General features: G+C 46.5%; 1 protein-coding gene across 2 annotated transcripts in view; it reads right to left on the reverse strand.

Moving 5' to 3' along the window:
- Positions 1-23749, reverse strand: part of zranb3 (zinc finger, RAN-binding domain containing 3) — a 33566-nt gene continuing 9817 nt past the window's right edge. Inside the window, exons 8-20 of one of the 2 annotated variants that reach the window (XM_083684654.1) lie at positions 20385-20504; positions 18727-18846; positions 17840-18019; positions 17525-17689; positions 15058-15523; positions 10275-10544; positions 8374-8498; positions 7469-7570; positions 6942-7084; positions 5593-5730; positions 3843-4212; positions 1013-1144; positions 1-707 (exon numbers count right to left, since the gene is read on the reverse strand). In XM_083684654.1, coding sequence (XP_083540780.1) covers positions 609-707; positions 1013-1144; positions 3843-4212; positions 5593-5730; positions 6942-7084; positions 7469-7570; positions 8374-8498; positions 10275-10544; positions 15058-15523; positions 17525-17689; positions 17840-18019; positions 18727-18846; positions 20385-20504 — 2430 coding nt within the window. In that variant the 3' untranslated portion in view covers positions 1-608. The remainder of the gene's footprint in view (positions 708-1012; positions 1145-3842; positions 4213-5592; positions 5731-6941; positions 7085-7468; positions 7571-8373; positions 8499-10274; positions 10545-15057; positions 15524-17524; positions 17690-17839; positions 18020-18726; positions 18847-20384; positions 20505-23749) is intronic. The other variant, XM_083684655.1, reaches the window with a different exon arrangement.

The raw sequence follows: 23749 nt of genomic DNA on the forward strand, positions 1-23749 counted from the left end.
CTAAGGTTTTATTTCAGTGAAGATTGTTCATGGATAAATGTACAAACAAATTCAGGACATCGGCTAAAAGACATCTGAGGCAGTACTTGGAGAGACAATAAACGCAGACTCTAGGTTGTGGTTTTCCGTGGAGATGTGAAGCACCTCACATTTCTCATCTGGCATTTTTCACCAAGTTTGCACAACCCTAAAATAGCAGCGCTAGTTCAAACAGCATTCCCTGTTCCAGCCTCTGAGCTAGATCAGCCCGTCATAAATCACTACAGGCTCACCAGTGACGGTTCGGGGACAAGGAGGGAGCCGCACATTTGCATTTGATACAGGCAGCATTGTTTAGTTAAATCTCGTCAGCTAACTCAACGCCGAGCCTGAGACGACAAGTGTTCTACGATAACATCCTCAATCATCTGCCTTGGCGAGATGAACAACAACAGAGGCCCTGTTACACCGTGCGTCATATCTGATTACTACTCTTTACGTAACGTTATTGACATGCACATTTTCATTGATAGCTCTGATGTAACACTTCGGAGACACGACAGGATGCTTCTGTGTGGCGTCGAGGCACCAACGCCAGCGCTCCGAAAAACTTCCTCTCTTCCCCTCTTTCATTTCTTGATGAAAAATCGAGTAATGTCTGACGCAACCTTGGAGGCTGCAAGTCCTTTTTTCATTTTGCTCCGCTCTTTGGCTTGCTGAGCGGTTCTCTGAAAGACAAAAACAGACAAAAACAGTAAATGTTGTCGTTGTCGGTTTGATTGAATGAGGATGAAGCCAAATGTGCTGTGTGGCTGCTTTTAGCTGCCTGGCAAAAAAACCGGTGTGTAGCGTTTTCGAACAACGCCATGGCGCTCTGGTGTGTCCAAACTTTTGACTGGTACTGTATACATATAGCAGATCATACAACTAAGGCACGTTGGCTCTGGTTCGAAAGGGCATATCCTGTGTAATGGAGGTGACATGTTGGATGAGTGTGTGTGAGCATGGGGGGGGGGGGGACTGGGGGCCTTACAGCTTTGTGGCAGACGGTGCAGAGGGTCTGTAGGTTGTCCAGGGAGCACTGGCCCCCCCCGCTGTAGACGGGCCGGATGTGGTCCACCTGCCAGAAGTGGCCCTCCACGGGGTTCCGGATCATCTCGTTGAGCTGGAAATGACACACACGCATGCGCGCACGCACACACACACACACACACCCTGCATGTCATCCCTCCTCTCTCTCTCTCTCACCCATCCTTCCTGTCAGTCTCTACTATCTCAATAAAGCAGAAATGCCCAAAAAATATATATTAAAAAAAAAAAAAAGTCTTGCCTCGTCTTTCAATAAAAAATGTGATAATCGTTTTTTTGTGTGTGTCAAAGATTAATTTGGACTACTTACGACCAATTTTTTTTCTAATTAAACGGACCCATCATCAGCTCCAGTCCTCCCCGCAGTCATCATTAACATTGACGTTATGGACCTCGACAAATTCAGCGGACTCGAAAAGTGACATTTGAAAAACCTGTCGTTGGCATCCGTCAGACACGAGTGAAACACGAAAGGACGACAGTGTGTTGGTTCATGTGGTAACTACCTCCCTGTGTCACTAACACTATTTCCTCTGGCTGCCTCCTCAGACCCAGGCGCCGTTGAGGGCAGAATGACAACACTCCAATGTACCGTAAGGGAAAACGGACCGGGGACGCTGGGAAATCAAACACCTAAGGGGCACGGCGGACCTAATGGTGGCATTTCAATTTGAAGCAAAGCCTTCTCTCTCTCTGTCTCTGTCTCGGTCTCTCTCTCTCTGTCTCTCTCCCTCTCTCTTTCTGTCTCTCTGTCTCTCTCTTCCTTTCAGGGCAGAGGAACCCTGGGGAGAATTCAGCCACACAAATCAATCTCCATTCCTGGTGTGCAGCTCTCTCTCTCATCATTAGCCACAGAGGAAGAGGGGGATACCTACAGAGGTGGAGAAAAGCTGTGCTCAGGAGCCAGTTACTCCACTATGACCCCCCCCGCCCTCCACCCCACGCCCCGTGGTCGATACACCCACTCGCCTGCATACCCCCGCTGGTGTACTAACGCCTCAGAAACACTCAACTGAACCCGGCCCCTCTGATGCACCATGCCCATAGAATTTATGATCAGGACTTCTGGCCATTTTCGTGCAGGGTCCTGTTAGCCTAAATCCAGCCATTGATTTGTGAGAAGGTGCTGCTGGGGGCTTTACAGGAGAATGGCAAACCAAATCAAACAAGCTCTTGGCAGCGCTGAGCTGTGGGAAAATCAATGCGGGATCTGACAGGCCCAGCGATCCATTTACTGTGAGCGGCTCCAAAGGCTGAGAGGAACCAATGTGTCTACAACCCCTCCGCCTACACCCCCCCGCCCCCCCACCCCCCCTCCTCAGTATGAGCCCCCGGGCTGGGGGGCAGCATCATATGCATAATGTTGCCGGCCTCCAGTGGGAGTTCTGCACATCCCCTCCGGCTCCTGAGCATTTCTCTCCTCCTGAGCAGCACAACAACAGCAGATAGGTGTTGGGTTATCTCTGCACTTTAGTATTCAGACTTCACTGGTCTAAACTAGTCCAAATTAGTACTAGTATTGGTTGTAGGATTAGTAGGATCCCACCACTTGTTTCGGATTCCTCATTTCTTAAATCATCATCAGGTAGGACTTTGAATTCTAATGAATATTATATGAATCTCACAAAATGAAAAATGGCCAATTAGCTTATTCCTCTGGGATAAAACTACATTTCTACACAGTATAGATACAGGAATACTTATCTTATCTGTTTCTAACAACAAAAAACATTTCAGCACAATTTGAGATGTTGGGTGTCGAAATCCTGTTGATTTGACATGGAATGACCCATTGACAGTTCAAATTTCACTCTTAGTGTGACTTTTCACCTCTGCAATTATGGATACATATGTGCACATATTATATTAACCTTTTTTATCCCTTATTCTAACCTATGATCTTACAAACATTAACGCCTCCAGCTGTCTATCATGTGCTTTGCCACTTTCCCTGTCTGTGTGAATTTGAGTTTGAGAGATTCCTGTAAAAGACAAGTGAAGTAATGTGGAAGTGTATAAAGTTGATAAAAGGTCAGATGTAATGATCCTCTCACCTCTTTTTTAAAGGTTATTTCTGGTTATTTTTATAGATATACAGTACCAGTCAAAAGTTTGGACACACCTTCTCATTCAATGGTTTTTCTTTATTTTTATTATTTTCTACATTGTAGATTAATATTGAAGACATCAAAACTGATGAAGGAACACACATGGAATTATGTGGTAAACAAAAAAGTGTTAAACAAACCAGAATATGTTTTATATTTTAGATTCTTCAAAGTAGCCACCTTTTGCTTTGATGACAGCTTTGAACACCCTTGGCAAGTTTGTGTCAAAACTTTTGACTGGTACTGTATATATATATATATATAATTATAGGAATATATAAATATTGGATAGAGACAGTGGAGAGTGACAGGAAAGTAAGAAGGAGAGGGTATGTCAGCAGGGCATGGGCCGGATTCTAACCCATGCCGACATGGCCATGCGTGTGTGAACTGTAGGCCGTGGTGCTAGACCACTGGACCAGCCCAGACCACTGGACCAGCCCAGACCACTGGACCAGACCACTGGACCAGCCCAGACCACTGGACCAGCCCAGACCACTGGACCAGACCACTGGACCAGCCCAGACCACTGGACCAGACCACTGGACCGGCCCAGACCACCGGACCAGCCCAGACCACCGGACCAGCCCAGACCACCGGACCGGCCCAGACCACCGCTTTAAGCCTCTCACCTCTTTGAGCCTCTCACCTCTTTGAGCCTCTCACCTCTTTGAGGCTGAGCTGTGCCAGCCAGGTGTTCTCCAGCATCTCCTTCCTGTGGGAGGGCGGGGCATCGCGCACCTTCTGGAACAGCTGGTGAGCCTGCAGGTTGCACTGCTGGCACACCCCCTGCTCCGTCTGCAGCACCCGCGCGCGCATGTAGGACTGGCTGGTGCGCAGCTGGAACTCCTCCTGGCACGTCTGGCTGCAGAAGCGCACGTCCCAGGTCCCACCAGAGGTCCCGCAGGCCTGCTGGCAGGACAGGCACAGAGGGACCCCCTCGCTGTCCACTGCCTGCAGGTACCCAGACGTTGATGGAGCCTCTCCCTCTCCCTCTGGGGCCCTGACAGGTTGTTCTGTGGGCTCTTCACCCTGTCTGTGGAGAGAGAAGGCCATCATCTTAACTCATTCAGTGCCGAGGGTGAATGAAGTCGCCCAAATTGTCAGCATTCCAGAGTGCCAAGGGTGACTTTATATTCACCAAAAATGCATGAATTATGATGCTTCATTTTGTAGCCAATCAAAGTGTTGTTGCTAGGTAAACACCACATAGAACACTTGGCACTCTAGGTGGCGAATGTTCCGGAATCCTTTGGCAGTTGATGAGTTAACTAAACAGTAACTGGAGGAGCACACAGCTGTGACCCCACATAGTGCACTACATTGGTTATGCATGGGTCTGATCTGAACAAAACCAAACAGCGGAGGAAGAATGAACAGTCCCGGCTACATCATCAAAACACTGTACTTAACTGAAGAGGAGTGCCTTCCATTTACCATGGCACTTCAATGCATTAATTCAAGAAGTACCAGAAAAATACTGCCATATTAGCTTTCAGAACTAGGGCATATGGCTGGTGTGTGTGTGTGTGTGTGTCTCTCTCTGTGTGTGTGTGTGTGTGTGAAGCTGGGCCAGAGCCACGTGTGTCACCGGGGTACTGGCGACACATAGGGGAACAGATGGATCTAGTTCTCCTCAGCGCCCTGATGGTCCTCAGCACGACTTACTGGGTGAGACAGCCTGTTGTGGTTGCCATGGTAATGTGCTCCTCCAACGAGGCGTTTCCGTGCCTTGAAGACGGTAGATTATTGCCTGATACCTCAGCGCTAATTACTCACTGGTTCCACTCACTCAGAGGCCCTTTTAGTAGGTGTACCACCTCAGAGGAAGTCTCTATCATGATCCATAGAGGGATTTAATAGTGGGCAGGCAGCCGAGGTCCGGTAAATTTCGTAATTCGCATAATGACCACATAAGGGAGAAGAGCATGTTCATTTTTGCATGTCAGGATTTCAGATGAGCCTATATTAAGCTACATCAACAATTAGGCGTGATATAAAAGCCAAGCTCTGTCCAGGGACCTGCTTTACAGGGGGAACAGGACTCAGTCGTGTGTGTGTGTGTCTGTGGTGAGTCTGTCTGATTGATGACAGGGTTTATGCAGCGTTCTGTGGTGTTTGTTTCTATACCGGTGGTGTCGGTCGAGAGGTAAAGGTGCGTTCGCAGGCCGATACGACTGTGCACCTGGCCCACCTCAGACTCACCTGAAACCAATGAACAGACCCAATGATTTACCGTCCGTAGGAAGGCGAGCCACGAGTACTGTATAACTCTGTTATTCATGATCAACAGTAAAACATCTTTAACTGACCAAACTTATCCTACAGTGGCTTTTGAGTACAAGTGTCATGATGAACTCTATGGTGAATTCTGGCTCATAGGAAGCCGTGTGTTGGTATGAGAGTAATGACCTACTTCTGTGGGCCAGGCTGGGGGAGTGAGGCAGACCTCCTCTTGGTGAAGAAGCTGTCTTTGTTGAGGGTGCGGACAGTCCCTCCATCGCTCTGGGCCTTGCTGAGGGAGGCCTGGGCCACGTCCTCTTTGGTCAGGTACCTGGATGGTGATGGGAGGAGGAAGCGGGGGGGGGACACGTCAAAGTTAAGTCTTTGAGGATGAAGGGGAGGGCAGACCTGCATGACAGAGAGATGGCCTCCTCCGCTTCAAACAGACCCAGCACAGAGAGTGGATGAAAAGAGCACCAGGACATGAAAGCCAAGTCCAACTGGGGTCTGCAGGGTTGTATGGGGGGGGGAGCTCAGTATGGATCCTGGAGGATGTGTCTCTGACTGCAGAGTTACTACCTTCTATCTTCCACCGTAGATTGAATACCCATCTCTTCAGGCTCCATCTTAACAGTCCCTCCTAAAGACCTCTTCACCCCCACTAGCCCCTGTACAACTTTCTCTCCTGTTAATAAAAAAAATAAAAATAATAATAATTTTTCCTACTTCTAGCATTGTGACTGCCTATGGCCCCTGGTCTGAGCATTGATTACTTTATCTTATGATGACTGACGGATAGATGATTCACTTACTTAAACAAATGTATTTGTTGTAAGTCGCTTTGGATAAAGGCGTCTGCTAAATGCCATGAATGTAAATGTCTGTATGTGAGAGTGGATGGACTGGTTAGTCTACTGTCGTGCTCAGGAGAACCTACCAGAGCTCTACACTAGACTAACACAAGATAATCACCTCCTCCTCGATTACCTTACCCCGCAGCTGCATCCGTTAACATTCAGGAGCTGAGACACCACATCCTGTGTTAGTAGTTTGTTTGGTGCACTTTGACTAAAATAATTTTCTGCACAAAATCAATTTTATCAATTTGAAATTCAATACATTCATTAGTGTGAAGTTCCCTGTGCCCTGATCCCTGCAGAGGGTCTATAGGGTAAGCTGTGATTGGCCCTGATTAAAGAATAAATCAAACCTTTGTCAAATCAGCCTGGTCTGATTTCCTCCTACACTCATCTTGATTAGGTTCAGAGACGCCCAAACATGTCCCTGGGTATGTTTCTGATTGGCCAACGCTGCCTGCCTCATCAATACCACCTCTAACTGGTGAGCCCACACATCCTGTACTGTACACTCCACACACACACACACACACACACACACAAACAAGACACACACACACACAAACAAGACACACACACAAACAAGATACACAACACACACACACACACACATAAGACGCACACACACACATACACACACAAACAAGATACACAACACACACACACACACACACACACAGCTTGCCTCTTGGTGCTGCTGTGTCTGCGCTGGTGGCTGGCCAGCTCGTCCAGGGCCAGGAGGGGGCTGTGGAACAGGAGGCCGCTGCGACGGAGGAGCTTCTGCTTCATGGCCGTCAGCGTGTTCCACTCCCTCAGAAACCTCACCACCTAGGGGCCACACACACACACACACTCCCTCAGAAACCTCACCACCTAGGGGCCACACACACACACACACACACACACACACACACACACACACACACACACACTCAGAAACCACACTCAGACTCACCACAGACACACACCTAGGGGCCACAGACACACGTCTATACTATGGTGATGAACCCATGTCTGAGCTGACTCTGCTGAACCTGTAAGGCAGACTCACCTGAGCCTGTTCTCCCTGTAAGGCAGACTCACCTGAGCCTGTTCTCCCTGTAAGGCAGACTCACCTGAGCCTGTTCTCCCTGTAAGGCAGACTCACCTGAGCCTGTTCTCCCTGTAAGGCAGACTCACCTGAGCCCTGTTCTCCCTGTAAGGCAGACTCACCTGAGCCCTGTTCTCCCTGCGGCTGAAGGCTGGGGGCAGATCCTCCCAGTTGTCCAGTTTGATTTCCAGAGGGATGAAGTTGCAGTTTAGTGGACTGCCCTCCTGGGAGGGGAGACAGAGACACAAGGAAGGGATGAGGCATGATTCATCATATTCATACACTTACTGTGCTGCACAGCCTGTCGACAACAAAATAACCATCCAGCCATCTATTTACATTAAAACCCATTGTTTATTCACCCGCTGAACCCATAATAACTGGGTAGGAAACATGTATAACTGGGGATGAATAATAACTGGATATGAATAAAACAAGAATAGAAATGCAACTGAATGTCAAAAAGATATTTGACATTAAATTCCTCATACATAATACTTGTTTATTCCTTTCGGTTTCAGCCACAGTGACAAATCCCAATCTCATTTTACAATTGAATAAATCCTTCGAGAACCTGCGAGTGGTCCGGGATTAACCAAATCTGACATGATTTAAACCACAGCTCCCTTTGTCTTAAATGGGCTTTGTCGTGAAAACAGTGGATGTTTATCTTTGAGTCTATTCCAGTCTATTCCATTTCCATTTCTGTTCACTGTAGGAAATTTCAATCCACCCGAAACCCAGCTTTTATTGGTTAGGTTTGCTTCAGGTTCTTACTTTACTGACAGAAAACCTAAACTACGTCTACGAACATGAGTGACACTCAACCAACAGTGCTGGAGTGACGACCCAATCAAACGGGAGTCCCAGGACGCTTCCAACGAAAAGGAAGAGGAAGTCTCTCTGTGACTGTGTGAAGTTCGTAGGTCTCCTGAGGGAGAACCATTCTTCACTCCCAGCGCTACGTTGGGCTCCATGGATGAAAAGGAAAGGAGGTTGAATGAAGGCCAGTACAGAGTCACCGTACCTGGGAGTAGAGGTAGATCCTGTCTGTGTTCCTACTGGCACAGAACTTGAGGCTTGGATACAGAGGGAGGCTTGCTCCCGTGTCATCATCAGCAGGACCAGACACACACACACTGTCTGCCTGAGCTGGAGGAGAGGGAGGGAGGGAGGGAGGGAGGGAGGGAGGGAAGGAGAGAGGGATGGAAGGAAGGTCATTACTGTCTGGACTCAGGCGCCCCAATCATGGCTATGCCTGCAAGAAAAGGTCAGCTGCTGGAAATTAGACACTGGGAGCATGGCCAGGTTCATTTAGATAATGCCCTATGACACCCTGCTAACACATTCTAGAAATGAGAGCCTGGCATAGAATCGCAGTGCAGATGTGCAGATGTGCAGATGTGCAGATGTGTGACACAGAAAAAAGTGTTGGTCTGCGTGGAGGATCATCTCCACTTCCAAAGTATTGGGGCACGTCAGCACATTTTGCAGCTACCTACGGTGGGACGGGAACGCATAAATTAGGTCATTTCTAAAGATGAGGCCGGTGATTCATCTTGCAAAGCGCTCTTATTAGCCTGTCGCGTCCAGACTGTGGATGTTGCCCGCAGGAGACCTGAGGGAATTGACTTGTCATTCCTCTGCAAGAAAGAAAAAAAAACAACGAAGTTCCTAATTGGACCGAATCTCCTTGTCTTGCGCATCACAAAGGGATTCTCGTGGCGCATTCCAAATAATAAGCCTCGCTGCTGCAAACGCCGCTACTCAACCATCCCAATGACGACGACATCATTTGTGCCTACCTGCTCAGAGACAGGCCCCGGAGGACTGATTGCCTATCTCTGCCACTAATCTCAGGACAATCAGGCAGTGGAAGCGAAGGACAGGTCTCTTACCGAGCCGCCAGCCCAGCAGACCGAGGGAGAGGAAATCATTAAAGCACCACTCTGATCCCTATAGGTCAGTTTTATTGGACATGTGCTGTGTTCCACATTAACCTGCAGTCCCCCCCCCAGAGGCTGAAGAACGGGCAGGACGAAAATAGTCCCACACGTGTCGCGCCGGAAATCACACCAGGCTATTATCTGCCATTAATTGCGTCTCGGGGAAAAGAACAAAACGAGCGTGAAGCGACAGCCGGATCAGGTGGGAGTGACTTTGTGAAGCCGCAGCCTCGGTGTGAAAACGTGCACATTTTGTTTTTCAACTGGAAGCATCTTTACGGATGAGATCAGTATGTGTGAGGTTACGTGTCTGAAAGCATCTGGCGGAGTTCGGCGACGGTGCCGGGGTGCTAATTCATTGTGCCGACAGGCCGAGAGAGTGAAAGTTATTATGATGGTGCGACTCTCACACAGAGATGTGAGAAGAAGACTAGAATGCTGCCCTCATCGTCAATAACTCTGTAAGAGCAGCAAGGCCACTTTCGCTGGGCCTTTTCTCAAAGACAACCTAAAAAGCTTTTTCGTGACGAAATTGGGAAGTAATAAATTCTGTCACAAAATAAATTCCACAGTCTGAACTGCTTCCTGTATATCAAAAGGAGGACTTGAATCGCATTCTGTTGTTGTGTGTGGCTTTGTTTTCATCGTTGTAAAACGAAACTACAGTCAAATAAGAAACGGCGGGTAAATGCAACACACACACTGCATATAGAGTGAATAAAAATAAAGTCATATTTCAGGACAGTTTTAATCCCGTGGCACGCTGCGAAGAAAATAAATGGCCTCGGCAATAGCATCAGCTAGATAATCACAATATGTACCCCTAGCCTATTCCCCTAGCAGGCAGCAGGTGGAATATTGATGATTTCCTCATTTATTCAGAGTGATAGCATTATAGCATTAGAGCAGCGGGTTGCGATTCACTCCAGACAATTTCCCTGCGCTATATGAAGGGGGATAGGGAAGATTACACCTGGATTACCGTCTGTATGATCAGGGAGGGGTGAGCAGAGGTCTCCTGGCAATTGTTTGTCTTTCTGTCTCTCGTCCTCCTCCTCCTCCTCCTCCTCCTCCTCCTCCACTCTCTGTGCTGTGTCTGTCTGGTGTCTTGGAGAGGTACGACAGGGACTGCGGTCTGGCTCACCGTCTGAGTCTGAGAGGACAATGGCGGCCGAGTCCCCCCTGGAGGAGGACGGCTGCTCGGGCCTGGTCTGCTGTGACACGGGGGAGCCGGTGGACTCTGTGGCCTGAGCTGAGGGGTAGGAGAGAGGACACGGTGTGAGGGGGTCCTCGTCAGACGGTCACACTAACCAGGAAGGTAGCTAGCACTAACAATACAGTGTGCTTGTTACCAAGGAGTACAATTAAACTAAAATACATCTGACAGTAGATTAACATAATGTCAATCATTATCCATCTTGGTACAGTTAAAAATACACAGCCTTTTTGGCGATGTATTTTTAACTGCACCAAGATGGGTAATGATGGGTTGGCATACAGAGCATGTCAACATTACAGAAAGCCTGGCAAACAAAACGGATTGCACACAAAACCGTCAATGCACACACATGCAATGACTCAGGCACAACAAAAAATGAACCCTAACAAAAAAACGAACAAACAAAACAAAAAATGAACCCTAAAAATGTGAGCTGATTTTTCTTTTTTTTCCTTTTAAAAAAGGACAGATTCTTCAGATTCTGCCCAGACTGTGTGACATACTTGAGGCTTAGTAACACATGGCGAAAAGCAAATGCCATGGTGTTATGTTGATGGAATGATGGAAGGGAACCATGTATAACTTCTTCATTAAACGACATCATTGCTAAAAAAAATAAAATAAATCTATGGAGTCCATCTTTTCTCCATCACAATTTCCTCTAAAGGATGTTAGTGGAGCCTGAAGGGACATCACATACCAGAGGAAGTTTTAAGTTCTGAGAGACTCAGACAACTTGCTAATTACTGATCTTTCCACTCTGGCCTGTTTCTGAGAGGCCAGCCTCTTATGGATTTTTCTGAAATGTCACCTGAATTTCCCAGCAATCAACTGCAGGCCCCGTGTCCCCTCAACTAACAAGCTGAGGGGACAAGAGACCGCCTAATTTACCTCATTTCCCTCCCTCTGAACAGAGACATTACCTTGACAATTCTTGCCTTCCTTGTTTTTTTTATATTACAACGCAACTGTCTCAGGACAGCGATATCCAACAGCAGTTAAAGGACACAGTGTCATTGGATGACCATTACATCACAGCCTCATCCATATGTATGTAAAGGTAGGTCTGGATTAACTCAAGGACAAGAGAGTTAACTAGGCCATCCACAGTCCTAGCAGGGAATGGGAGGCATCAAATCAAATCATATCCATTTGTATTGGTCACGTACATCGCATACAGCCGTAAGTGATTTAGTGAAATGCATTTTTTTTAATCTAGCCCCTGGTACAACAACAATCAATAATCAACAATACAATATAATAGGGCAATAACAAAGCAATAAGGCTACATCAACACAGACAAACTTACCATGCATCTTAAAAGGGAAAACTGTTTTGACTTTGAAATAAACCCATTGATTCTTGAAGAATATAACTCTTCTGATAGTTAAACTAACTCCCCCCCCCCCCCCCCCCCCCAAGAGAACCCAAAATATAAGCTTGTTTTACTCTTTTGTCATTGTTTATAAACCATGAATTGCTAAACAAACACTGTATAGCTTCAAAACATGGTTCATCATGTTTAACCTCATGGTCAGTCCCTGCATGCATAGCTCTGTCCAGCTCCGCCTCTCAGCCGTCTACCCCAACAAAGGTGACCACTGTTGTTTAAATCCCAGATCGCCCCTTTAATGCTGCCAGATTTCCCTCCACAGAAGAGAGGCGAGTTCCTCAACTCGGCCGTCAAACCCGCTTCCCTCTCATGGATCAGATAGTCGATACATGACATTTCATGCTAAGTATTCATCGCATTGTCTCCCATTTCCTGCCTGCTATATTGCGGTGCCACATTGAGAGATGTCTCAATAACATGAGGGTTTATTGCTCAGCCAAGTCATTACATACAGTGTTTGATGTGCTGGTAAATTCTCCATCTAACATGCTGCAATGCCAATGCACCATAAGTGAGTGCTGATCAGATATCAAACATTACTCATCCCAGCCAAGCATGAAATGGAACAGATTTCTGTTAGCGGAGCGGGGAGCCCCAAGCTTTATGTAAGCTTGCCATTCATAGGCCGAGCTGCATGCAACGCTGCTTATTCATAACAGAACTTGATGGTGATTGGTGGGATTACTACAAGGAGCAGCCCAGACAGGTATGGAATGGATGAGGTTGTGACGGAACACATATTGTACAAAGACTGTACCCTTGATGAAAACAAAAACAACACACACAGGGCGCTTGGTGGCGTAGCACACTAATGCGCTTACCATGTAATCGCGGGGTTCCTGTTCGATTCCGACCCTCGACCTATCTTGCATGTCATCCCTCCTCTCTCTCCCATCCTTCCTGTCAATCTCTATTGTCTCTATCCCAATAAAGCAGAAATGTCCTAAAAAAAGTCTGTCCACACTGACAGTAGTTTAGGAGAAGCGGCGTCATGCTAGAATGACGCTACCTGACGCAGGACAATGATCAACTAGAGAATAAACAATGTGTTTTGTTTCTGTCCTGAAGAAAATCGTTTTCAAAAAATGCTGGGGAGTTGAAGACCAAGCCAAGCCAAGAAAACCCTCATAGCCGTTGGTCCACTGAATAATAATTCCCCTCAGAGAGCTGAGTAGGGTATGCTCAAATTCCTCTTCAGCCGATGTTGCTCACTGCCATAATAGACATTAGCAACTTCACAAAAAGGGCTGGATGGTACTTCTGTCCACTAACAAGTTATGCTGCAGATGGAGACATCTGTCACTGAGGCCAGGGACAGGGAGATACCTGCTTTGCCTGCATGACAGCGCCATGGAGCAAGATGGCAGACAGAGTGAAAGCACAGCCAGCTGGGTTATTCTGAGAGACTGACAGGAGGGATGATGCTGTATGAATTCCCTGTGCCGTGTTGTGATGGATGGAGGAACAGGTAATCCTTTAAAGACAGAGGCTGATCTCCACCATACAAGGCTGCCACTGTTGTGTTTGAGGAGGAGGAAAGTTGCCTTCTCCCTCTCATATTAGACACCATCACAGAGTGACAGAGGAGTGCTTGCAAACTTCCGCTCGAACGAATTCATCAACTTTTCTAAACTTTGAGACACACACACACCAAGTATTCCCTGTTCTCTCTTGACAGGTGAATATGATTCTGCATCCCTGTCATCTTGCAGAGAGACATGTTCCCAAACTGATCTATTTCAGACTCGCTTAAATGTTATATACGCTCCCAACACTACATTTACATTTTAGTCATTTAGCAGACACTTATTCAGAGCGACTTACGATAAGTATATCCCCCTAAAGTAAGAGGAACAACTGTACATCACTATCAGGACCGTAAGACGTAAGAGTAAGGGCTGGAAGCTATGAGGGTAAGGGCTGGAAGCTATGAGGGTAAGGGCTGGAAGCTATGAGGGTAAGGGCTGGAAGCTATGAGGGTAAGGGCTGGAAGCTATGAGAGTAAGGGCTGGAAGCTATGAGGGTAAGGGCTGGAAGCTATGAGGGTAAGGGCTGGAAGCTATGAGGGTAAGGGCTGGAAGCTATGAGGGTAAGGGCTGGAAGCTATGAGAGTAAGGGCTGGAAGCTATGAGAGTAAGGGCTGGAAGCTATGAGGGTAAGGGCTGGAAGCTATGAGGGTAAGGGCTGGAAGCTATGAGAGTAAGGGCTGGAAGCTATGAGAGTAAGGGCTGGAAGCTATGAGAGTAAGGGCTGGAAGCTATGAGAGTAAGGGCTGGAAGCTATGAGAGTAAGGACTGGAAGCTATGAGGGTAAGGGCTGGAAGCTATGAGGGTAAGGGCTGGAAGCTATGAGGGTAAGGGCTGGAAGCTATGAGAGTAAGGGCTGGAAGCTATGAGAGTAAGGGCTGGAAGCTATGAGGGTAAGGGCTGGAAGCTATGAGAGTAAGGGCTGGAAGCTATGAGAGTAAGGGCTGGAAGCTATGAGAGTAAGGGCTGGAAGCTATGAGGGTAAGGGCTGGAAGCTATGAGGGTAAGGGCTGGAAGCTATGAGGGTAAGGGCTGGAAGCTATGAGAGTAAGGGCTGGAAGCTATGAGGGTAAGGGCTGGAAGCTATGAGAGTAAGGGCTGGAAGCTATGAGGGTAAGGGCTGGAAGCTATGAGAGTAAGGGCTGGAAGCTATGAGGGTAAGGGCTGGAAGCTATGAGGGTAAGGGCTGGAAGCTATGAGAGTAAGGGCTGGAAGCTATGAGGGTAAGGGCTGGAAGCTATGAGGGTAAGGGCTGGAAGCTATGAGGGTAAGGGCTGGAAGCTATGAGGGTAAGGGCTGGAAGCTATGAGGGTAAGGGCTGGAAGCTATGAGGGTAAGGGCTGGAAGCTATGAGAGTAAGGGCTGGAAGCAGTCACAGTGCTAGAAGGGGAATTCAACAGGAACAGTATACTATGTGTCTACACTCTGCACTTCATTTAAATTGACTGTCAGAACTGATTGATAAATTACCTCGTTAAGTTAAGTGTAGGTTGTTTTTCTCTTTATAAAGGGCTTGGTAATCTGATTAATTTGCCTGTTATGGTCAATAGATTTAAATTGTATCTGTCAATAGAGCCCATTTTCACCCTGTGTGTGTGTGTGTGTGTGTGTGTGTGTGTACACTCACCAATGCGTGGGCATGGAGACTCACACATCTCACAGTAAGGGAGCAGAATGCTGTTGGAGTAGGTGCATGACCCGCAGCTCCACTCCTCCTGCACCCCCTGGCCCTGCCCCGCTCTGGGGTTCACTCTCTCAGAGAGCCGGCGGGGGGCTAACAGAGGGGACAGTGGGCTGGCTCCCCCCGCCCACGACCTCCTCTTCCCCCTAAAACGAGACGTGGGGCTGGGGCCGGGGCCGGGGACCACACGCAGCCTCTTCACCTGGGGAGAGAAATCTTCGTCCTGTTGGTCGGGACACTGAGAGCGGTTCTTCTTCTCTTCAACCTCCGGACTCTTCCCATCCCCGTCTACAGAAGCCTTCTCCGAGGGGGTGGCAGGAGACATCTCATCCCCTGTTCTCTTCCTCTTCTTCTCCTTGGCTGCCCCCGGTGAGAAGAAGGAGCGGATGTCGTGCTGTTTGTCTTTCTCAAACTACAAAGGGAATCGCATTTCAATAAAAGCACACCATATACACAGTGCCCTCTGTAAGTATTTGGACAGTGAAGTATTTTTTCCTTCGTTTGGCTCTACATTCCAAACGGTTGGATTTGAAATCAAACAATCAATACGACAGGCTAAAGTACACATTGCTTTGATTTGAGGGTGTTTGTATAAAATACTGGTTTCACCATTTAGGTCCCCCTAGTTCAGGGCACCAACAGTATTTGGACAGATCCATAATATGCCCAAATGAAGCAGTTACATCACCAGCTCGCCAGCAGTTCCATCACCAGCTAGCGAGCTCCAGCGTCAGCTATAACACCCCGTTTCACAGATGAGGTGGCATGCTGTGGATCTTCTGCAGCTCTCTTCACACGTTCCTCTCGCCACCACTCTGGTACGTGTTCATTTTCATCTCATCTCTCCACAAGACCTGTTTCCAGAACTTAGCAGGCTCTTTTAGGCATTTGGTTTTTTTCTCCCGTCTAAATGATGGTGAAAATGTTTCATTCATCTACTGTAGAGTTCTGCCTTGGCCTACCAGGAAACCAATATTCATACAAATACCCTCAGATAAAAGCTGACAATCTGTACTTCAACCTCATTAACTGTTTGATTTCAAATCCAAACTTTTGGAGTACAGAAGGTCAAATGCTTCACTGTCCAAACACTTACGGAGGGCACTGTATCTAATATGTTCACTTAGATGTATTTTTAAAGAGAAGAGTTCATAGTATGTACAATACTGTACAATAACAACGCAGTACATTTGTAAAGACAGATGGACATACATGTTGAGATATATATGGATATACAGTACCAGTCAAAAGTTTGGACACACCTTCTCATTCAAAGGTTTTTCTTTATTTTTTATTATTTTCTACATTGTAGATTAATATTGAAGACATCAAAACTATGAAGGTACACATATGGAATTATGTAGTAAACAAAAAAGTGTTAAACAAACCAGAATATGTTTTATATTTTAGATTCTTCAAAGTAGCCACCTTTTGCTTTGATGACAGCTTTGCACACTCTTGGCAAGGTGTGTCCAAACTTGTGACTGGTACTGTAGATGGAGACATATATGCCATATATGGTTGAGAAGGTTACACTGCTTAGCCACACAAAATGATGACGGCATGTGGCTGATTACCGTGTGGCCCATTTAGACAAGATTAGAGCGTGGGGCTTCTTGAGCGTTGGCCATCTTGTCGCCAGAACATCTCAGTGAAGGACTACGCAAGAGCATGCCTATCGAAGTGTACAGAGTACCTATTTCAGCTCACACAACCGCAGGTACTCACCAATATTTTTATTTTATGTACAAGAGCTGTATAAAGCTATCCACCTAAATAGAGCCATTTAGAAATATAGAAACTTTGATATTTCGTTTCTTTACTTAAGAAGCAAAATCCTTCAAGTCAAGGTTGGGTATATTACCTCAAAATGTCATATTTCAGTATTTATTTATTTTGTTTTGCAGTCACTCTGCCTGAATATAGACATTTAAGAATCGAGACTTTCATAATTAGTTTCTTTCCTCAAGAAGCAAAATCCACATTGGGTGGGATATGTACAGTAATTAGCCTACCTCAAAACAATCCTTTATCTCAAGCCATGGTGGAGAAAAATTAAACCAATTCACAGTTATTGCACTTATTTTTACACAACTGCAACATTTTTAACCATTTTTAGAGATACAAGAGACTTGTATGCAATAAATTCAAGCCACCAAAGTAAAAATATTAGTCGCTCTACTAAAACAAAATAAATGGGCTAAAATCGAAGACAAAATACAAAAATGTGTGTGTGTGTAAATGTACATAAAAAAATCCTTTGCTGAGTGGTTTTGCGAGTGGTTGGCCCACGCTCAAAAAGGCACGCTGTAATCCGTTTGTGCGGCTTAGGGGCGACACCATGCAATGATGCTACTCTTCAAATAATACCCAGTGTTCAAACAACTTCTGTTCAAAGCGACCAGTGACTCACATGGGAGAAGAACACATCATCTTTGCCATTTCCGACGTCTCCTCCCACCATTTCAGTCGGTGACCAAGCGTTGGCAAAGTTCAAGAAGTCCCACTTGTCCTTATCCCCCACCTCTGCTTTCAGGTACTCCTTCTTCCCGTTCAGAGTGCTGCCCGTTACGGTTTCCTGCAAAACCCCCGAGTGAGCGGCAAGAATCCCATGTTCTTTGCAACAAGGTCAGAATCAATTTAATGCTTCATTAATGGCCTCTAAAAGGTTTTTGCTTAAGACGGAAGGCAGGCAAGTAAGTAGGGCCTGCTCGGGGGCTAATACTACCTTCTTGTTGAGCATGCCCCACATGACTGTGTCGAAGGTTCCCTTGGCGATGAGGTAATGCACGTGGACGGAGCAGGTCTGGCCGATGCGGTGGGCGCGGTCCTCGGCCTGCTTCACGTGGCCCGGGTTCCAGTAGAGCTCAGCAAACACCACGTGACTGGCAGCCGTTAGCGTCAGGCCCTGGAAGGCACAGCCCACAGACTCTCAAACATCACACAGTGTCTACAAGGCAACGCTAGCCTGCAAACTGGGTGGTCTGGTTGGGCTAGATAGCTAGGCTCTCTTTAGCTCTGAGGGGAGCTGTTTCTTTATATATCCTTTATCTAACACAGGGGTGTCAGAGACATGGCCCGTCAGGTAGTCCCTCAATGGGTTTAAGCTGAGAATCCCTACTTTGACCCCATGGCAACTGTTTGATTTCAAATCCCAACTGTTTGATTTCAAATCCCAACTGTTGGAGCATAGAGCTTAAAGAAGACAAAACGCTTCCTCTGTCCATTACTTACGGAGGCACTGTGTCTACTATTTGGTGGCATCAATTCAGAGATGTGTCTGATACTAAATATTACATTACATTTTACATTTATGGCATGTAGCAGACGCCTTTATCAATACATAAATACATTTGTTTTAGTAAGTGAATCATCTATCCATCAGTCATCATAAGATCAAAAGTAATCAATGCTCAGACCAGGGGCCATAGGCAGTCACAATGCTAGAAGAAGGAGGACAAGAGAGAAACTTGTACAGGGGGGGTAGTGGGGGTGAAGAGGTCTAAACCCAAGCTGACATCAAGGGTGTCCAGCTGAGGAGCTGGACTGCGGTACTGGGATGGTCTGGTTGTCAAGCTCAGTGTACTGGTAAACAGTAGCGGGTGTGAACAGTACCTGACCAGCGGCTTGTATGCTGAGGATCGCCACGCGGGTGTCGGGGTCATTCTGGAACTGGTGAACCAAGTGGATGCGCTCAGAGGACGGGACACTGCCGTCGATACGGATGTAACTGGTCTGGGAGGGAAAATAACAGGATGTGGCAGTTGGAAAATGTCAGCACTGATTAAAATGTTCACCTCTGCACCGCTAAACAGAACTAGCCATTGCAACATTGCATTAAAACCACAACAACAACAACAACTTCACTTTGACCTATTCACACAAGTAGTCCTTAAAGATAATTCGGTCGAACTTTACATTAAGTTGTAACCCTATACCTGTGTAGGAACTCTGTTATAACTCTGTAATAACTCTGGTAGCGAGTTGGGCAGTTTGTACAACTACACAAGTGGAACGAGCAGTGTTCGGGGGCAACTTAAAGTAAGGCATTATCAAATACTCCCCACGATTTCAAAATAAGCAAACACTTTGGTGAGGTAGAAGACGTATTAGAAAACAATTATGTTAATTTCCTCACTCCCTATTTATAATTACATGTGGTGAACCATTTTGTGAATTCCTATCCACACCGCTCCCATACAGTGCCAGACAGTTGTTCTCTAATACATCTGCACCGGCGATGCAGCTGATATCATGGTGTTTTAACGAGCTCTCGTTTAGATGTTCCTCTGCGGTCTCGCCTCTGCTGCTCTCCAGCGAGACGAGCTTTCCCCTCCCCAGCTTCTTTATTTAGCCTTCTTCCTGTTAATTGGTGATTATGAGTCTGAGAGCGGGAGAACGTTCACATTAGAAGGTGTGATCACATATGTCTTCGACACCTCTCCCTTCCTTCTCACATTCCTGCCACCGAGCCCAGAAAATCGTTTGCTCATGAGCTGCGAAAGTGGCTCGAAAGAAAACTCGGGAGAGAAAGTATTACCAGTTTCATACGAGCAGCACAGTGTTTGGGAGTGTGCAAGCAGGGTATCATCATTATCATCATCATCAGTGGCTGGTCTGTGCATAGCACAGACGCAAACGACCACATGCAGCGACGTTAAATCAACATGCAACTACTGACGTCTGTGCCCAGACGGACACTTAGTGACACGCACGGTACTGCGTGACTCACTCCTCCTCTGCCTCAACTCAAGTCATGGACCCAGCAGGCCTGTGAGGACATCTGGATCTACAGTCAAGCTAATTAACACAGAATTACGGCAGATTTATGCCATTCTTGCCTCTGTTGAAGGGCAATCCTGCAGCTCCACATTTGCTCGGGCTAAAGAGCGCCGCGCACCACTAAAGCCATGTGCAAAGACCGTTTTGGTGATAATTGACAATTCACCCGCTTACAGTAGTCAGGAAGACTCAATAGGTTTTTTTGGTTGTTTTTAAAAAAAAACATTAGGGCATTTCTGCTTTATTGGGACAGAGACAGTGTAGGTTGACAGGAAGGATGGGAGGGGGAGAGAGAGAGAGAGAGGAGGGATGACATGCAAGACGTGTCGAGGGTCGTAATCGAACCAGGAACCTTGTGATTATGTGGTATGCGCATTAGTGTGCTATGCCACTAAGCGCCCCTCAATTGGTTTTTGGGAGGTAATCAGCTCCGTCGCGAGCCTGTGACAGAGGGGGCCCCTGATGGGTAGGAGGGAGTGGGCGGTTGTTACCTTGGCCTCAACGACAGCCTCCGTACACGCCTGCAGCATGGTGAGGTGATGTGCAAACACCAGGAACTTGAGCTTCTCGGTCTCCAGCAGCATTTTGATGTAGTCCTTCACTGCCCCTGCCTGGGGGACAACACACACCATTCAGTGTCAACCAATCAACTGCAGAGAGGAGGCTATATGCTCCCGCCGGGACCGCATATACTGAGATGTATGCACTCACTTTGGATAAAAGCGTCAGCTAAATGGCGATTATTATTATTAGGAGGCATGTCCTGCACTCAGACACCTATATGGAACCCAAACGTTTGCACAAATTAGATCTTTAGGACCAATTGATGATGTGTGTGTGTCAAAGTTCTGATTATGTTCACATAAGACAATGGTAGGCTTGCTGAACAGGTGTATAAGTAAATATCTGTTAATGCTTTTCTTTTTTTTTTTTCTCCTGTTCTTGAACAAAAAAGTGACAAATCCCTCACTTTATCAAACATGGAAATGTCTTCAATCTCACTGATTAAACAGATCAGATAATAAGCAGCAATATGATTCGCAGGATTGTGTACTGCAGGTATCGGAATACGTATTCAGAACACAGATACTTTCATAAACAAGAACATTCATACTTTTAGAATACTTTCAATCTTATTCGCAACAGCCAGCAATTCAATCAATATCACAATGTCGCTGCTACTCTGCATCGGGCGGTTGCTTAGTGCAGAGTAGCAGCTCAGCTGAGTGAAGAAAATAAAATTGTGCGACTGGCATCCACTTGACTTCACCGTTGATGGCTGAAGGTGGCGAAATGTCGGCTTTCAATTTGTGGTGAATGTTACATTCAGTACCGGCACCATTTTGGGGTGAAGGACGATCTGGGCAAAACTTAGCCTCTTTTCACAGCTGCTGTTTAGTGCAGAGAGCTCTGTCGAGAGAGAGGAAGCTAGTTAAGCATTCGCTTCAGTCCTGTCTAATTTTAATTACAGCCATGAATGTAACATTCACCACAAATTCACCCCTATTCACCAGGGATATGATCTGTAGGCCCCTGGAGATTTTTCCGATATCAAAATATGTGGAAGTATTTGTTCAGTGTGTCCACTGTCTATGCGTCTTTGAGCAATCCATTTCTGTTTTCTTGAATGCTCCTGTGTACAAATGAAAAGTATTCTAAAAAGTGTTTAGTATATACTGTGAATTATTAGTATTTAGTGAATACTGGATACATTTTAACCATGTATTATTCAGTATCTGATTAGAGTTTTGAGCCATGAGTGATTTACAATCACAGCAAGCCCAAACCTATACAAAATAACTCTCGCTGAATTGATATGGGCTAAAACAAAGCCAGGAAAAAGATGAAATTGTCTTGTGCTAGTTCTCATAATCAAAATCACCATGTCTCACAGGGATGAACAGAGAGCTCCCTACGGAGTCTCTCTAGTGTCTACCTGTCTGCAGGTGACAGCTCCAGCCCTGGTCTCTCTAGTGTCTACCTGTCTGCAGGTGACAGCTCCCGCCCTGGTCTCCACGTGGCCTGTTCACCCGATGATCTGCACCCTGCCCCCTATTGCACTGGCTCTGCGAGACCTGCACTGATAATTACCACGCGCACAGGGGAAGGGAATAATGAAGGTAACCCTTCTCTATCTGCTCTGAAAAGTTCTCATTACTGGTGTGGTTCTGCCTCTGCAGAGTTTAATTAGTGCACCCACTTTTTCCCTCAGAAGCAGTGTTAGCTCTCTTTAAAGTCCAGCATCAGAGGCGTCCTCCTGGGTAATTGGGAGCAGATGCTTGGTGGGGTAAAAATACCCTGTCGCCAGGCATTCATGCTTCACAAGTGACGTAGATGTGTGGACTTATCAGCTCTCCAAAAATCACAAAAGTTGTTTGCCTGCAGAGTGTAGTGGCCTACCAAGCCCAGAGAGAGGAGTGGAAATTAGGCAGGATAACACTGGTCACGGTGAACTTCAATTAAAGAGGGGAGAGAGGCTGTCTGTTGGCTTGTTAACCTTAGGCCACCCTCTCCTTTACCACAGATGCCTGATCAGCCAGTTCCTCTGTCTTGTTAGGACCGCGCACTGCACAACACTCCTCTCCAGAGGCACACCGGGTTTCAAAGCTAATAAATAAAAGAAAAAGCTCTCTGTGTCTCTGCCTTTGCTGTGCGTGTTTGACTTTGATATTGCATGTGGAGAAGGCGCATTTCGCTTCCACCTCACTCATAAGTATCCCGCCGGCTTCTTTCATTGAACTTAAAAAAAAAAATAAAAAAAAAAATAAAATAAAAAGTCGCATAAAAGTGAGCGCAACACTCCCTGTGTTGCCACGGCAACGACTTCAGAGGAGCGCAGCGGAAAGGTCCGCTACAATGGGGGTGCGGAGAGGTTTAGACAACAAGAGAAACCCGTGGAAAAGGCCACAGTTCCAGTTATGTCTGTCTGCTCCAGCCTGGTCGGAGCGCTGCCGCCGGCTCCCGCTAGGCTCGTTACCATGGCAATTGTTCTCTCTCGTGAATAATCCGGAGGCAGAGAGCCGGTTACTCCGTCCGTAGAGATGAAAGACACTGCGGACCTGTTCGTGTTAACCTGGAACAATATTCCATGCACAAATGTCTACGTTCACCTTTAAAAGGTGATCCAAGTAAACTTGAAACCCTGTTTCAACTCTCAAGCATTAACTCAACCTAGTTTCTGGAGCGCAGTATTAACCCTTGGCTCGAAATCAATAAATATCTGTCTATGGATGAAACACAGATCTAGGAATACACCTACATGAACATTAAAAAGGGGTATCTATATCTTCAACTAATGTTGATAGATTTACAGATTATACACCGAGACCTATAGATGGCCCAGATAGTGACAGTGAAAATAGGAGTGGAGAATTGATCCCTGTCACCTTTTGACAAACAATCTTACTAATCTCCAGAGACACTCAAGGGGAGATGAAGCCCTTCTATGGAGCCTCCCAGCAGCCCAAGCAGGGGGGTCAGCAGGAGAGAGACACATTGAGGCTCTGCATGTTGCAACGTCCCACAATAATAAATGATGACCCGTCTCCCCCTGACCTGGTCCTGCCCCTGACCTTGTCCTGCCCCTGACCTGCTCCTGCTCCTTACTGCCCCTGACCTGGTCCTGCCCCTTACTTCCCCTATTAATAACCAGGACTAGGTGCACAAAAGATGGACAGAAAACGTCAATAGGGAAGTCTAATATATGTATTTTATTTATACAGATAAATATATAATATAAATATAAATATAAAAGTAGACCTGGCAACCCTTAACAAACAAACCCTAAACAGTCAAACCGTCACATAAAAAACGGCACCCCAGATGGGACCTTGAACATTAACCAGACACATTCTAT

The sequence above is a fragment of the Argentina silus genome (genome assembly GCF_951799395.1).
Source record: "Argentina silus genome assembly, chromosome: 14".
Lineage (NCBI taxonomy): Eukaryota > Metazoa > Chordata > Actinopteri > Argentiniformes > Argentinidae > Argentina > Argentina silus.